Here is a 16791-nt window from a genome sequence, read left to right on the forward strand (position 1 = left end):
GGCCGTCAACAAGTGTCAGCGTGGGAACCATTCAACGAATCATCATTGACATGGGCTTTCGGAGGCGAAGACCCACTCGTGTACCCTTGATGACTACACGACACGAAGCTGTGCGCCTCGCCTGGGCCCGTCTAACCGACATGACTGGAAACATGTTGCCTAGTCAGACGAGTCTCGTTGCAAATTGTATCCAGCGGATGGACGTGTACGGGTATGGAGACAACCTCATGAATCCTTGGATCATGCATGTCAGCAAGGGACTGTTCAAGCTGGTGGAGGCTCTGTAATGGTGTGGGGCTTGTGCAATTGGAGTGATATGGAATCTCTGATATGTCTAGATACGACTCTAACAGGTCCTAGGTATGTAAGCAACCTGTCTGATCACCTGCATCCGCTCATGACCATTGTGCATTCCGACGGACTACACATTCAGTTCACAATTCCAGCTGGACAATGAGACACCCCACACTTCCAGAATTGCTACAGAGTGGCTACAGAAACACTGGCTGACCACCCGACTCCGCAGACATTATTGAGCATGAAACTTACTGGCAGATTAAAACTGTGTGCCGGACCGAGACCCGAGTTCGAGTCTCGATCCGACACACAGTTTTAATCTGCCAGGAAGTTTCAAATCAGCGCACACTCCGCTGTAGAGTCAAAATTTCATTCTAGAAACATCCCCCTGGCTGTGGCTAAGCCATGTCTTGGCAGTGTCCTTTCTTTCAGGAGTGTTAAAGTGCGCGTCATTTACGACGGCGGCCGATTTTAGGTTCGTTCTGCGCATCTGACGTCACAAAACACAGTCAGCCAATGAACAGAGAACGACGTTGCCCGAGCACGACCGCAGTGCAGAGCATGGACGAGTGTTTTCAGTTTTAGAAACGTTCAGTGATAAATAACGTAATTGAACAAAAGCAATGTCTTGATAGCAGACTTTCTTTTATAGAAAGTTTGGAAAAAGCGTTCTTTATACCAATTACTTCATATTCTATTAATTAATTAAACCAAACAAACAATAAGCCTCCTAATTCAGGCGATAGCAAGGAAAGGTGTTTGTATCATTCTCACTAACCGCTTTTTCGCAATAAAGAACAGCGGTAATTGTTTATTTCCTATTGTACTTCGACGAAACGTGAGTCATTCATAATCATACCAACAGTGTTTGTCGGTATTTTGCGTGCTATTTTAAAGTCCTCCGGGAGATATATTGAACGACGAGCTGCGTTAGCGTAATGGTTAAAGCGAAGCGAAAGGTTCTGAGTTCAAACCTTAGCCGGCACGGTAGCTCAGCGTGTTCAGTCAGAGAGCTGGTTGGCCTCTGTAATAAAAAAAACTGAGTGGAAGGATCAGCATGCGAACTTGGCCGGATGTCATGTGACGATCAACAATGAACAAAATGAAAAAAAAAACCCTTGATCGGTGCTTAATATTTTCTTTATTTAAAAACAAAATCGAAGTGTCTTACTTCATGAATTTTATTCGTTTGAATGTAATTTTTTGAAATTTCTGGTGGCAACCAAAATCGACCATACGGAAAGTATACGCTATGGGCTTTTACCTCTGCAAACTCTTCAAAGTTTCGTGCAAAGGTTTAGTACATCTAATGCTGCACAATAACTGCGTTGAATATCGAAACAAAATTAAGTCATTTATGGGGGAAGGTACCAGTGAAGAAGATGTGTAAAAATCAAACTTTTGGGCCAAATAGTTTTTGTGAAATCGAATGATAAAGTGTGTCAAAGCAGTCAAAACACCAAGTGTCTGCACAGGCGAGCAGTGCAGTGATGGCAAAATCGCGCACAGCAAGGAATGCGGGGAGCACGTCTCTATAGCAGCGAAAGGGTTAATGCGGCAGTGGTGGCTTTACTTCATAAACTGCGCGTTCCCCCCCTAAACGTAAGTTTGCAAACTATACTATGGCGCTGCTTCTCTTGGCGCATGCAGTTGGCAACGCAGCAGTCTCCCGCGTCTGGGTGGGCATGCGCGAACCGCCAAGATAAAAGAACTGAACTATAGTTCTGCAAGCTTCGCAGGAGAGCTTCTGTAAAGTTTGGAAGGTAGGAGACGAGGTACTGGCGGGATTAAAGCTATGAGGACTGGCAGAAGTAAAGCTGTGAGTACCGGGCGTGAGTCGTGCTTGGGTAGCTCAGTTGGTAGAGCACTTGCCTGCGAAAGGCAAAGGTTCCGAGTTCCAGTCTCGGTCTGGCACACAGTTTTAATCTGCCACGAAGTTTCATATCAGCGCTGTAGAGTGAAAATTTCATTATGCTATTGAGCATGTCTGAGATGGCCTGCAACATGCTGTTCAGATCCACCCCCTTGTACTCTTACAGATTTATGGACAGCCGTGCAGGATTCATGGTGTGAGTTCCCTCCAGCACTACTTCAGACATTATTCGAGTTCGTACCACGTCGTGTTTCGACACTTCTGCGTGCTCGCAGGGGCCCTACACGATATAGGGCAGGTGCACCAGTTTCTTTGGCTCTTCAGTGTATATGAGATTAACTTTAGTGAACACATGTCTAAGGAAGATTTCCACGAGAAAGTCAAAATAAAGTTCAGAAAAGGCCCAAAAGTTAACCAAAAAGTTAATAACCTGCCGGAAATCACTCCAAGGGTCGTTTTCTGCTGGTGCAAAGGAAAAGAGTTTATACTCAGTTCGATTCCTCATATATTCAAAATTTTGTGGCTGCCCAGAAATGCTGAAATTGCATAAATAAAGTACAAAATCACTGTGTACTGTCTTGCGGAATCAGGATAAATGTAGCACCGTGAACGTATTTCGACCATTCATGCAACAATCTCTTTTATCACAACCACCTGTTTACACGAAACGGCGTAGGAGAGTCGTAAAGTTCGCATACACGTGCCATTGTTTGCCAGAGTTATCAGGAATTCCATTCAAGCGAGGAGAAGGCAAGGCCAGTGCTGTGTGAGGCTGGCTCGATTACACTTCAAGTGCTGGTGCGGTACAACAGACATCTACAACAAATACAGCAGCACCGTAAGTAGAAACGCAGATTTCTTGCAGAATCACGAAGCTCTCTGTCTGTGTAGCCCGCCCTAGTCCGTGCAATTCATTTACATTAATATGAGCTACTTACAGAGAATTAGTTCCTTCTCTAGCAGTTCCACATCTACGAGGTGTGTTCAAAAAGTAAGGTGACTTCATATTTTTATGAAAAAATATTTATTTATTCATCAATATCCGTGTTGTCCCCTTCAAAGTAATCCCCCTCAGATACAATACACTTGTTCCACGCTTCTTCCAATGCTCGAAGCACTTCTCATAAGCACTTTTCGATATGTCCCTGAGTACTTCTAGCGATGCAGTTTTTACACTACTGGCCATTAAAATTGCTACACCACGAATATGACGTGCTACAGACGCGAAATTTAACTGACAGGAAGAAGATCCTGTGATATGCAAATGGTTAGCTTTTCAGAGCATTCACACAAGATTGGCGCCGGTGGCGTCACCTACAAGGTGCTGCATGAGAAAAGTTTCCAACCGATTTCTCATACACAGCCATGCAGGATTCGTGGTGTGAGATCCCTCCAGCAGTACTTCAGCACAGTTGACCGGCGTTGCCTGGTGAAACGTTGTTGTGATGCCTCGTGTAAGGAGGAGAAATGCGTACCATCACGTTCGATAAAGGTCGGACTGTAGCCTATCGCGATGCGGTTTATCGTATCGCGACATTGCTGCTCGCGTTGGTCGACATCCAATGACTGTTCGCAGACTACGGAATCGGTGGATTCAGAAGGGTAATGCGGAACGCCGTGCTGGATCCCAACGGCCTCGTATCACTAGCAGTCGAGATGACAGGCATCTTATCCGCATGGCTGTAACGGATCGTGCAGCCACGTCTCGATCCCTGAGTCAACAGGTGAGGACGTTTGCAAGACAACAACCATCTGCACGAACAGTTCGACGACGTTTACAGCAGCATTGCAGGTCCTGTATGGGCCTTTCTGGATACAGAAAATGTTCGACTGCTGCCCTGGCCAGAACATTCTCCAGATCTCTCACCAATTGAAAACGTCTGGTCAATGGTGGCCGAGCAACTGTCTCCTCACAATACGCCAGTCACTACTCTTGATGAACTGTGGTACCGTGTTGAAGCTGCATGGGCAGCTGTACCTGTAGACGCCATCCAAGCTCTGTTTGACTCAATGCCCAGGCGTATCAAGGCCGTTATTACGGGCAGAGGTGGTTGTTCTGGGTACCGATTTCTCAGGACCTATACACCCAAATTGCGTGAAAATGTAATCACATTGCAGTTCTAGTATAATATATTTGTCCAATGAATACCCGTTTATCATCTGCATTTCTTCTTGTTGTAGCAATTTTAATGGCCAGTAGTGTATATCCCCTATGTTAAGTCACCTGAGCGAAATCTGCACCAGGCTTCACAATGCTGGTGACCTGTCACTCACTCAGCACCACTTCCTGCAACTGCTAGCCAACACTTCTGTCATACGATCTACCTATCAGCAGAACCTCTTTCTTTCTGTGAGAATTTGCAGCTGACATAGGCTCCCTAGCTGCTGAGGACTGCTGCACATTTCCTACGCCTACAGCTACCAGAGGCTCCTCTTCACAAAAACTTTGACAGTCCATCAAATCTATTGGTTATACGCAAAGTACATTTGTCTGAATATCTCCTCATCCTAGTTACGCAGGTTTAAGAGGCTGGGTATTATAACGTGAAGAGCTGGATGAAACCAGTGTTCAGATGCAAGGGTACAACAAGAATTAGACAGCTGATGGGAATCAGTATCGCGTACATTTCATGTTGTCTCCTGACCTTCATTGCTTACATATTCCACCCTCACAATCATATGCCGCACATCAAGACGCTTCATTCGAACCCAAACTCGATAAGATAAAGTCAATGTTGTATGAATTCATGTAAACTATATGCAAATAACTAATAAATCGCAAGTGCGCACCATCGTTGAAATACTCGAAGCTGGCGTACACACATACATTCCAGACGCGACTGTCACAGGAGCTTATAGTTGGAAAGAGGCAACCGCATGCCAGGAGGCCAGTCCCAATCCATCTATGTCGGTCGTTGGCCGCCCGTGGAGCGGACAGCGTTCGCCCGAGGGAAAGGAGGAACGACCTCGTGTTTGGCTTAAAAGCAGATTGTGCGACATTGTGTGGGAGTGGTCAGCCTACACATTCTTTACACATCGCCCACGGTTTCAGAGATATTCACAGGGAGACAGCAAACGCCAAACGCCGATACTACAGATTTCTGGATTGGTCGCCTTAAACGAAACGTCTTTCTCCCGTTTTAGAAGAGCAATGCTGATTAGCAGACGATATTTCTGACGCCTTGAGCAGGAGGAGTAATGGAAGATTCCGAAAGATGTACCCCTTCACGTCTGGCATGGAGAGGGGCCGACCCGTTGTCACTCTTGGAGCGAGGAACAAGTCTCTCCTCAGTACTTCACTGGGAGAGCACCTCTGTCGAGACTGAATCGAAGTGCAACTCTATATTGAGTCCATGCGATTAAACGTTGTTCACTGTGTTGCATGACACGCTTATTGTGCGGTGTAAACAGACAGAGTTATAGTTAAACGCCTGCAAGCTAATTTTTGAGTGGCATTGCGGTGGACTGGTTATCTGACCGGTGTACCACGCCAATAGTTAGACTAGGGGCGAATAGGAATCCTTGACTTCATCAAGGCGTAGAGAGAGTTTGATTGGCGAAGGTCAATCCAGATAGAACGAGAGTTATCTTATTTGTCAGCAGCGAGCGGCGCAGACAGCAGTCATCGCAGCTTACGGTATTGTGCGCTACAGCTATTGCGAGCCCCATATTTCCTCCACAACGGTACACTTCACTGCATTTCACACGCGACAGCCTCAACCGTACCTAGCAACATTCTAACGGATAATTATTCAAGCTGAGTAGGCGTGCCTCTCAGCCATTCTGCCAAGTCAACAACCATCTTAAACTTTGTATAGAAATTTCATTAGCGAATCCTATCCTTGAGAGGTAACTTCACATTCCGAAAAGAACCAGGATGTAACTTGTTCAATTCATATCTAAAAGTGCCATTGTGATTTCTCAGAATTTTTGCAAAATAAATAATAACTTTCGATAGTTTCATGGTTTTCTTACACTAACTAGCACTACTCCAGTACCCAAGTATCCCACTGGTTACATAAGAAATTTTGTGTCATTTCCTTACAGCAGACAACTCCAGAAGATATTTATTGCTGAAAGTTTTTCAGGCATTTCTCTTTAGAACGTTAGGAGCGTCTGTCTGACTTCTATAGTAGTGGGGGGTGGAAAGTGCATCTTGCAGGAGCCACAGGGTAAAGGGTACATCTGAGATTAATCTGTTGCGCAGAATAACAGAATAGCAGATCAACCCCACACACCACACTGGTTATCTTGCGTGGCAGGGCAAAAGGATGACATCCTGTGACACAAAGAAGGCACGTGTTCATGCAGCAACATGCGGTCGTGCATTGTCTTGCTGAAAAATGGCATCTGGGGCATTGTGCCGAAAGGGTATGGCTGCGGGTCGCAGGACGTCACTCGCGTAGGTCACACTGGTCACAGTGCGCCGGACTCGCACCAACTATGATTTGCGGTTGTACCCACACCATAAGACCTTGAGCTGGCGCTGACGTCTTGTGCTAACGCAGTCACTGTGATTCCGCTCACTCTGTCTGTGGCGAACCAAAATACGGTCATCATTTTCAAACAAACAGAACCTCGATTCGTCCGTAAACACTGTCTGATGCCATTCCTGTCCCCAGTGACGTCCTTCCACATACCATTATCGTCTAGCATTTTTCTGCACATTCGTCAATGGTAGGCGGAGCACGTAAGCCATGCCGTGAGAAACAGCGGCGGATATCACCGTTGATAGTGTATGATGTGTTGCACTAATTTCCTATTGCACCAGAGCCATGGAGGACCCAGATCTGTCCTGCATTGCTATTCGGATTAGGTGTCGATCTTCTCGTGGGGGGTGGGGGTTGGTGTGGTGGTCGAGGTGGTGTGCTGTGACCCATCGCATCGTGTCCGATGGCCTTCCGTGATCCATTCTGCACACGCCCGTTGCACTGCCAAAACTCTTCGTCCCACACGAGCAGCAATTTCCTGGATGGATCCATCACAGGCCAATAATGCGCCCTCTTTTATACTCACTGATTTTACGGTACAGTTCGCGCATACAACTGCGAGGCACCCTGCACGTCTTCTCAAATCACGCGGATTCATTACCGTCCGTTTATAACGACAACGATAGCCGCAGGCACATTTTACTGGTAGGTGATGTTATGCAGCGATGTCGATGTTGACCTTGATACCGCGGCCCGACATGATTCAAATGCTAATTATTTCTGCAGAACATACTAATGTACATGTCCTGTGAATATGAACGTCCTGTCTCTAGTCGTTCTAGGTGTTGTTTTCTGACAAGTGTACATTAGTATGTGTAAACATATGTACAGTGGAAACCAATTACCCTAGCGAGAGGTATGTAGACGCAAACTTTGTAAGACTTCCTTTCTGTACAAACTGTGAATATCAACGTCCTGTCTCTAGTCGTTCTAGGTGTTGTTTTCTGACAAGTGTACATTGGTATGTGTAAACATATGTACAGTGGAAACCAATTACCCTAGCGAGAGGTATGTAGACGCAAACTTTGTAAGACTTCCTTTCTGTACAAACTTGACAGAAGACAATGCTGACTTACACAGGAGTTGCTGTAGGTTGTTGATCATCTTAGGCTGCTCGCGCTTTTGAACTTTCGAACTCTGCCTTGCTTGGCGTTTTAAGGGCGCTATATACGAGGTGCATTCAAGTTCTAAGGCCTCCGATTTTTTTTCTAATTAACTACTCACCCGAAATCGATGAAACTGGCGTTACTTCTCGACGTAATCGCCCTGCAGACGTACACATTTTTCACAACGCTGACGCCATGATTCCATGGCAGCGGCGAAGGCTTCTTTAGGAGTCTGTTTTGACCACTGGAAAATCGCTGAGGCAATAGCAGAACGGCTGGTGAATGTGCGGCCACGGAGAGTGTCTTTCATTGTTGCAAAAAGCCAAAAGTCACTAGGAGCCAGGTCAGGTGAGTAGGGAGCATGAGGAATCACTTCAAAGTTGTTATCACGAAGAAACTGATGCGTAACGTTAGCTCGATGTGCGGGTGCGTTGTCTTGGTGAAACAGCACACGGGCAGCCCTTCCCGGACGTTTTTGTTGCCGTGCAGCAAGGAATTTGTTCTTCAAAACATTTTCGTAGGATGCACCTGTTACCGTAGTGCCCTTTGGAACGCAATGGGTAAGGATTACGCCCTCGCTGTCCCAGAACATGGACACCATCATTTTTTCAGCACTGGCGGTTACCCGAAATTTATTTGGTGGCGGTGAATCTGTGTGCTTTCACTGAGGTGACTGGCGCTTTGTTTCTGGATTGAAAAATGGCATCTACATCTCATCCATTGTCATTACCGACGAAAAGAAAGTCCCATTCATGCTGTCGTTGCGCGTCAACATTGCTTGGCAACATGCCACACGGGGAGCCATGTGGTCGTCCGTCAGCATTCGTGGCACCCACCTGGATGACACTTTTCGCATTTTCAGGTCGTCATGCAGGATTGTGTGCACAGAACCTACAGAAATACCAAATCTGGAGGCGATCTGTTCAACAGTCATTCGACGATCCCCCAAAACAATTCTCTCCACTTTCTCGATCATGTCATCAGACCGGCTTGTGCGAGCCCGAAGTTGTTTCGGTTTGTTGTCACACGATGTTCTGCCTTCATTAAACTGTCGCACCCACGAACGCATTTTCGACACATCCATAACTCCGTCACCACATGTCTCCTTCAACTGTCGATGAATTTCAATTGGTTTCACACCACGCAAATTCAGAAAACGAATGATTGCACGCTGTGCAAGTAAGGAAAACGTCGCCATTTTAAGTATTTAAAACAGTTATCATTCTCGCCGCTGGCGGTAAAATTCCATCTTCCGTACAGTGCTGCCATCTCTGGGACGTATTGACAATGAATGCGGCCTCATTTTAAAACAATGCGCATGTTTCTATCTCTTTCCAGTCCGGAGAAAAAATATCGGAGGCCTTAGAACTTGAATGCACCTCGTATTGCGTTTCGACTGTTTTCTTACAGATTGGACATGACTGCATAGGTTTTTACCACCAATTCGCAGTCAGTGAGCGTGAAATGAGCGGTTTCTCAATACGCAAGATCCCTCAATGGGCTGACGAAAGCGGCTTGCTCTATATGTCTCAAGTTAGAGAACGTCTATTAATAACATGAGGAGTTTTCTTTAAAATTGCATCTTGCAGGAGCCACAGGGTAAAGGGTACATCTCAGATTAATCCGTTGCGCAGAATGACAGAATCTCAGATCAACCCCGCGCTCTCAATGTTACAGGTGAGGGTATAAAATGTCCCTGAGGGCGGAGAAGCTGCGTTCGCCGCTGGCGGTGAAGTTCGTCTCGTGTGTACGCGGGCCGCTGAGGGACGATCACGTTCGCGTCCGTCCCCCGGGCTGCGTGATGCCGGCCAGGTACATGCGAGACGCCCGGAGGATCCTCGACCTGGAGGTCCGGCCGGAAGACGTTTGGATCGTCACGCTGCCCAAGTGCGGTGAGTGCCGACAGCACTGCTCTCTTCAGCCCTGCTGTACTTTGTCGGTGACATGAAGAGAGGAAAGGTGAGTCCTCACTCTCTCTCTACCCAACTACTTCACAAGGAGCAACTGCAGGCTGTTTCACAGTGCCACACCAGCCCACCCACAGACCACTTTGTACACTGTACACTCAGATACGGTGACCACCTGTCAAATGCCTGAATAACCTGTAATATCTCTTTATATTCGATGAATTATTCTGATACAATTCTACCCTTGAATGACATTTACTAATTTTCTATCCTCATACTCGCACAATCCATGCGCAAAGTAGTTTCATACAATAGCTATACCATGAGCGCATAATTGTTCTTTGTAGTACTCTCTCTGGTGGTTCTTAGAAAAAAAAAAGCTTCCGAGATTATCTTCGTGCCGATTAGCCTGAGCATTGTTTGAAGAATTGTAATCAGAATATTGAGATTTATGACAAAAGATAACTGAAACGAAATTTTACGATTAAAAGGGAAATATACAGGGTGTTACAAAAAGGTACGGCCAAACTTTCAGGAAACATTCCTCACACACAAAGAAAGAAAATATGTTATGTGGACATGTGTCCGGAAACGCTTACTTTCCATGTTAGAGCTCATTTTATTACTTTTCTTCAAATCACATTAATCATGGAATGGAAACACACAGCAACAGAATGTACCAGCGTGACTTCAAACACTTTGTTACAGGAAATGTTCAAAACGTTCTCCGTTAGCGAGGATACATGCATCCACCCTCCGTCCCATGGAATCCCTGATGCGCTGATGCAGTCCTGGAGAATGGCGTATTGTATCACAGCCGTCCACAGTACGAACACGAAGAGTCTCTACATTTGGTACCGGGGTTGCGTAGACAAGAGCTTTCAAATGCCCCCATAAATGAAAGTCAAGTGGGTTGAGGTCAGGAGAGCGTGGTGGCCATGCAATTGGTCCGCCTCTACCAATCCATCGGTCACCGAATCTGTTGTTGAGAAGCGTACGAACACTTCGACTGAAATGTGCAGGAACCACATGTGGTGTCGTACTTGTAAAGACACATGTTCTAGCAGCACAGGTAGAGTATCCCATATGAAATCATGAGAACGTGCTCCATTGAGCGTAGGTGGAAGAACATGGGGCCCAATCAAGACATCACCAACAATGCCTGCCCAAACGTTCACAGAAAATCTGTGTTGATGACGTGATTGCACAATTGCGTGCGGATTCTCGTCAGCCCACACATGTTGATTGTGAAAATTTACAATTTGATCACGTTGGAATGAATCCTCATCCGTAAAGAGAACATTTGCACTGAAATGAAGATTGACACATTGTTGGATGAACCATTCGCAGAAGTATACCCGTGGAGGCCAATCAGCTGCTGATAGTCACTGCACACGCTGTACATGGTACGGAAACAACTGGTTCTCCCGTAGCACTCTCCATACAGTGACGTGGTCAGCGTTACTTTGTACAGCAGCAACTTCTCTGACGCTGACATTAGGGTTATCGTCAACTGCACGAAGAATTGCCTCGTCCATTGCAGGTGTCCTCGTCGTTCTAGGTCTTCCCTAGTCGTGAGTCATAGGCTGGAATGTTCCGTGCTCCCTAAGACGCCGATCAATTGCTTCGAACGTCTTCCTGTCGGGACACCTTCGTTCTGGAGATCTGTCTCGATACAAACGTACCGCGTCACGGCTATTGCCCCGTGCTAATCCATACATCAAATGGGCATCTGCAAACTCCGCATTTGTAAACATTGCACTGACTGCAAAACCACGTTCGTGATGAACACTAACCTGTTGATCCTACGTACTGATGTGCTTGATGCTAGTACTGTAGCGCAATGAGTCGCATGTCAACACAAGCACCGAAGTCAACATTACCTTCCTTCAATTGGGCCAACTGGCGGTGAATCGAGGAAGTACAGTACATACTGACGAAACTAAAATGAGCTCTAGCATGGAAATTAACCGTTTCCGGACACATGTCCACATAACATATTTTCTTTATTTGTGTGTGAGGAATGTTTCCTGAAAGTTTGGCCGTACCTTTTTGTAACACCTTGTATATATATTGCTCCTTCATACAAAAGGTGTGTATTTGACATTTGAGAATTAATGATATTCATCGATATATTGCGTAGTTGTTAATCAGAAGGGAATTTCCGAAAGACTGGATACGAACCTGCATTTAATAATCCAAGAGCTCCATAACTTCTTCGGAAGGTTAAACGTCATCAAAGCCAAATATCCGCTTGATCTGAGGTTTCCCGACTGATTATACAACACTCCCAAAAATACGAGGCATTTTATTTGCACAGATTAGCAGACTGCCGCAAAGCACGAGCCTGCAGAGAAGAGGAATCATTGCCTGATTTCATTCTAACAAGTAAAATTTCTGAATCATTTTGAGTGACTAAGTTATGATTGTGTCTCCTATTATGAATGATTGATTGCTCGAACGAATTGAGAACTACATAACTACATAATTACATAGATAAGAGGAAAGATTACAAGCCACGTTTCGCAGTGTGGGCCTCTGTGAGATGTGCAAGAAGAGAGTCAGTGAAGTTCTAGAAGGTACCGGGGGGAGTGTGGAGTCATACTGACTCTAGTACTGTGGCCAGCTGTGCCCGGTCTCTTAGTCGAGTACCCACCGCGCTGTAATATATTGATTATTGCTTGCTACTGTAATCTTGAAGCTGTGGGAAAGGAGGACAGGCGTCCTAAGGCGCGGAAACAGAGACGATGCTGAGGGCAGACGAAACTAGGAGAGATATTGTTACATGAAGTAAACAGTAAAGGGAGAGCCTTGCGAAAATGCAGACGCCCTTAGACGCGGCCCCGGCCTCTAAAGCGTGTGTCATTTATGACGGCGGTCGAGTTAAGGTTCGTTCTGCGCATCTGACGTCACTAAACACAGTCAGCCAATGAACAGAGAACGACGTTGCCAGAGCATGACTGCAGCGCAGAGCACGGACGAGTGTTTTCAGTTTTAGAAACGTTCAGTCATAAATAAAGTAATAGAACAAAAGCAATGTCTTGATAGCAGAATTTCTTTTATAGAAAGTTTGGAAAAAGCATTGCCAGCCGCGTTGGTCTCGCGGTTAAGGCGCTCAATCCGGAACCGCGCGACTGCTACGGTCGCAGGTTCGAATCCTGCCTCGGGCATGGATGTGTGTGATGTCCTTAAGTTAGTTAGGTTTAAGTAGTTCTAAGTTCTAGGGGACTGATGACCACAGATGTTAAGCCCCATAGTGCTCAGAGCCATTTGAACCATTTTTTTGAAAAAGCATTCTTTATACCAATTACTTCATATTCTATTAATTAATTAAACCAAACAAACAATAAGCCTCCTAATTCAGGCGATAGCAAGGAAAGGTGTTTGTATCATTCTCACTAACCGCTTTTTCGCAATAAAGAACAGCGGTAATTGTTTATTTCCTATTGTACTTCGACGAAACGTGAGTCATTCATAATCATACCAACAGTGTTTGTCGGTGTTTTGCGTGCTATTTTAAAGTCCTCTGGGAGATATATTGAACGACGAGCTGCGTTAGCGTAATGGTTAAAGCGAAGCGAAAGGTTCTGAGTACAAACCGTAGCCGGCATGGTAGCTCAGCGTGTTCAGTCAGAGAGCTGGTTGGCCTCTGTAATAAAAAAAACTGAGTGGAAGGATCAGCATGCGAACTTGGCCGGATGTCATGTGACGATCAACAATGAACAAAATGAAAAAAAAACCCTTGATCGGTGCTTAATATTTTCTTTATTTAAAAACAAAATCGAAGTGTCTTACTTCATGAATTTTATTCGTTTGAATGTAATTTTTTGAAATTTCTGGTGGCAACCAAAATCGACCATACGGAAAGTATACGCTATGGGCTTTTACCTATGCAAACTCTTCAAAATTTCGTGCAAAGGTTTACTACATCTAATGCTGCACAATAACTGCGTTGAATATCGAAACAAAATTAAGTCATTTATGGGGGAAGGTATCAGTGAAGAAGATGTGTAAAAATCAAACTTTTGGGCCAAATAGTTTTTGTGAAATCGAATGATAAAGTGTGTCAAAGCAGTCAAAACACCAAGTGTCTGCACAGGCGAGCAGTGCAGTGATGGCAAAATCGCGCACAGCAAGGAATGCGGGGAGCACGTCTCTATAGCAGCGAAAGGGTTAATGCGGCAGTGGTGGCTTTACTTCATAAACTGCGCGTTCCCCCCCTAAACTTAAGTTTGCAAACTATACTATGGCGCTGCTTCTCTTGGCGCGTACAACTGGCAACGCAGCAATCTCCCGCGTCTGGGCGGGCATACGCGAACCGCCAAGATAAAAGAATTGAACTATAGTTACTCTTCAAGGAATTAACATGTAACTTCATATGTCTTCTAGACGCTGCGGTAGGTTGCCACTGTAGAACTTTGTAACCGACAGGCACGTATGAGCGTATAAAGCCAGCTTAATACCAGCCCTGAGAACAGCAACGTCAGTAGGCTCACAAGGGTTAGAAAGAGAGCGAAAATGCCAAAAACTGTTGACCTAGCAGTCCCTACTACGGGGAACCCGAGGGGCGGGGCTAAATGAGGTATAACAATAATGTTGCAAGCTTTATTTGGCAGAGCAGTTACGTTTAGCTTTCAGCTGAACAATGTCGATACCAAATAAGGACTTAGTTAGTGCAACCGCATTAACATCCCCACCTTAGGAGCAGTAGAGGGGACCTAACTAAACGGCGATTGGCAGGCGCCTTCAAGAGACCTGCGGGATTGTCTGGGTGGCTTTAAGTGGGAGAAACAGTGCCCCTAGATTCCGCATTTTGGCAGAGTTCTCAGTCAGACGATCTGGGAGTCGAATCCGCGTCTGTCGACTCCAGCCTCGGTCCAGCTCTGCGTAGATCTGCTCACTCACTTGCAGTGCCTGAGTGAACATGGTCACATTCAAATGGCTCTGAGCACTACGGGACTTAACATTTGTAGTCATCAGTCCCATAGAACTTAGAACTACTTAAACCTAACTAACCTGAGGACATCACACACATCCATGCCCGAGGCAGGACTCAGGGGAGTAAGGTAACTCATCCTACTGTTCTTACAAGGGAACCTCCCCATCAAACCCCCCTCAGATTTAGTTATAAGTTGGCACAGTGGATAGGCCTTGAAAAACTGAACACAGATCAATCGAGAAAACAGGAAGAAGTTGTGTGGAACTATGAAAAAAATAAGCAAAATATAGAAACTGAGTAGTCCATGCGTATCATAGGCAACATCAAGGATAGTACGAGCTCAGGAGCGCCATGGTCCCGTGGTTAGCGTGAGCAGCTGCGGAGTGAGAGGTCCTTGGTTCTAGTCTTCGTTGTTGTTGTTGTTGTGGTCTTCAGTCCTGAGATTGGTTTGATGCAGCTCTCAATGCTACTCTATCCTGTGCAAGCTTCTTCATCTCCCAGTACCTACTGCAACCTACATCCTTCTGAATCTGCTTAGTGTATTCATCTCTTGGTCTCCCTCTACGATTTTTACCCTCCACGCTGCCCTCCAATGGTAAATTTGTAATCCCCTGATGCCTCTAGTCTTCCTTCGAGTGAAAAGATTAATTTTTTATTTTTAGACAATTATTATCTGTCCGTTCGTCCGTAGGATGCGAGGTAAACTGCGCCGTAGTATCGGGCAAGGTAGAAGAATCTTTTTACCCATTCGCCAAGTGTACAAGTTAGGTGGGTCGACAACATATTCCTGTCATGTGACGCACATGGCGTAGCCAGTGTCGAATAGAATGTATCAGACGTGTTTTCTTGTTGAGGAATCGGTTGACCTATGACCTTGCGATGAAATGTTTTCGATTCCCATTGGAGATGCACGTCCTTTCGTCTTCTAATCGCACGGTTTTGGGGTGTGGTCGCAAAACATAGACACTAAACTTATTACAGTGAAGAGAGACGTCAATGAACAAACGGGCAGGTAATAACTTTGCGAAAATAAAGAAAAAAAAACTTTTCACTCGAGGGAAGACTTGAACCGAGGACCTCTCGTCCCACAGCTGCACGTGCTAACCACGGGACCACGGCGCTCCTAAGTCTGTGCTCTCCTTGATGTTGCCTATGTTGTACATGGAGTACTCAGTTTCTATATTTTGCTTATTTTTTTCATAGTTCCAGACAATTTCTTCCTGTTTTCTCGATTGATCTGTGTTCAGTTTTTCAAAGCCTATCCACTATGCCAACTTATAACTAAATCTGAGGGGGGTGCGATGAGGAGGTTCCCTTGTTAGTACCGCTTGTGCACACTGCAAGCTATGTGGCACGTTGCATTGTCCTGCTGGTAGACGACATCTTGCCGAGGAAAAGCCAACTGCATGTACATCTACATCTACATGGATACTCTGCAAATCACATTTAAGTGCCTGGCAGAGGGTTCATCGAACCACCTTCACAATTCTCTATTCTTCCAATCTCGTATAGCGGGCGGAAAGAATGAACACGTATACCTTTCCGTACGAGCTCTGATTTCTCTTATTTTATCGTGGTGGTCGTTCCTTCCTATGTAGGTCGGTGTCAACAAAATATTTTCGGACTCGGAGGAGAAAGTTGGTGATTGGAATTTCGTGAGAAGATTCCGTCGCAACGAAAAACGCCTTTCTTTTAACTATGTCCAGCCCAAATCCTGTATCATTTCTGTGACACTCTCTCCCATATTTAGCGATAATACAAAACGTGCAGCGTTTCTTTCAACTTTTTCGATGTACTCCGTTAGTCATGTCTGGTAAGGAACCCACACCGCGCAGCAGTACTCTAAAAGAGGACGGACAAGCGTAGTGTAGGCAGTCTCCTTAATAGATAGATCTGTTACATCTACTAAGTGTCCTGCCAATAAAACGCAGTCTTTGGTTAGCATTCCCCACAACATTTTCTATGTGTTCCTTCCAATTTACGTTGTTCGTAATTGTAATATCTAGGTATTTAGTTGAATTTACTGCTTTTGGATTAGACTTATATATCGTGTAACAAGAAGGGATTGGTTGGTAGGACATGTTCTGAGGCATCAAGGGATCACCAATTTAGTATTGGAGGGCAGCGTGGAGGGTAAAAATCATAGGGGGAGACCAAGAGATGAATACACTAAGCAGAT

General features: G+C 45.4%; 1 protein-coding gene across 1 annotated transcript in view; it reads left to right on the forward strand.

Moving 5' to 3' along the window:
• The first annotated feature begins 9456 nt into the window (after positions 1-9456).
• LOC126424694 (luciferin sulfotransferase-like) overlaps positions 9457-16791 on the forward strand; it is a 79916-nt gene continuing 72581 nt past the window's right edge. The window contains exon 1 of the mRNA XM_050087420.1: positions 9457-9658. Within this exon, the coding sequence (XP_049943377.1) occupies positions 9457-9658 (202 nt within the window). The remainder of the gene's footprint in view (positions 9659-16791) is intronic.

Source organism: Schistocerca serialis, chromosome 10 (genome assembly GCF_023864345.2).
Source record: "Schistocerca serialis cubense isolate TAMUIC-IGC-003099 chromosome 10, iqSchSeri2.2, whole genome shotgun sequence".
Taxonomy (NCBI): domain Eukaryota; kingdom Metazoa; phylum Arthropoda; class Insecta; order Orthoptera; family Acrididae; genus Schistocerca; species Schistocerca serialis.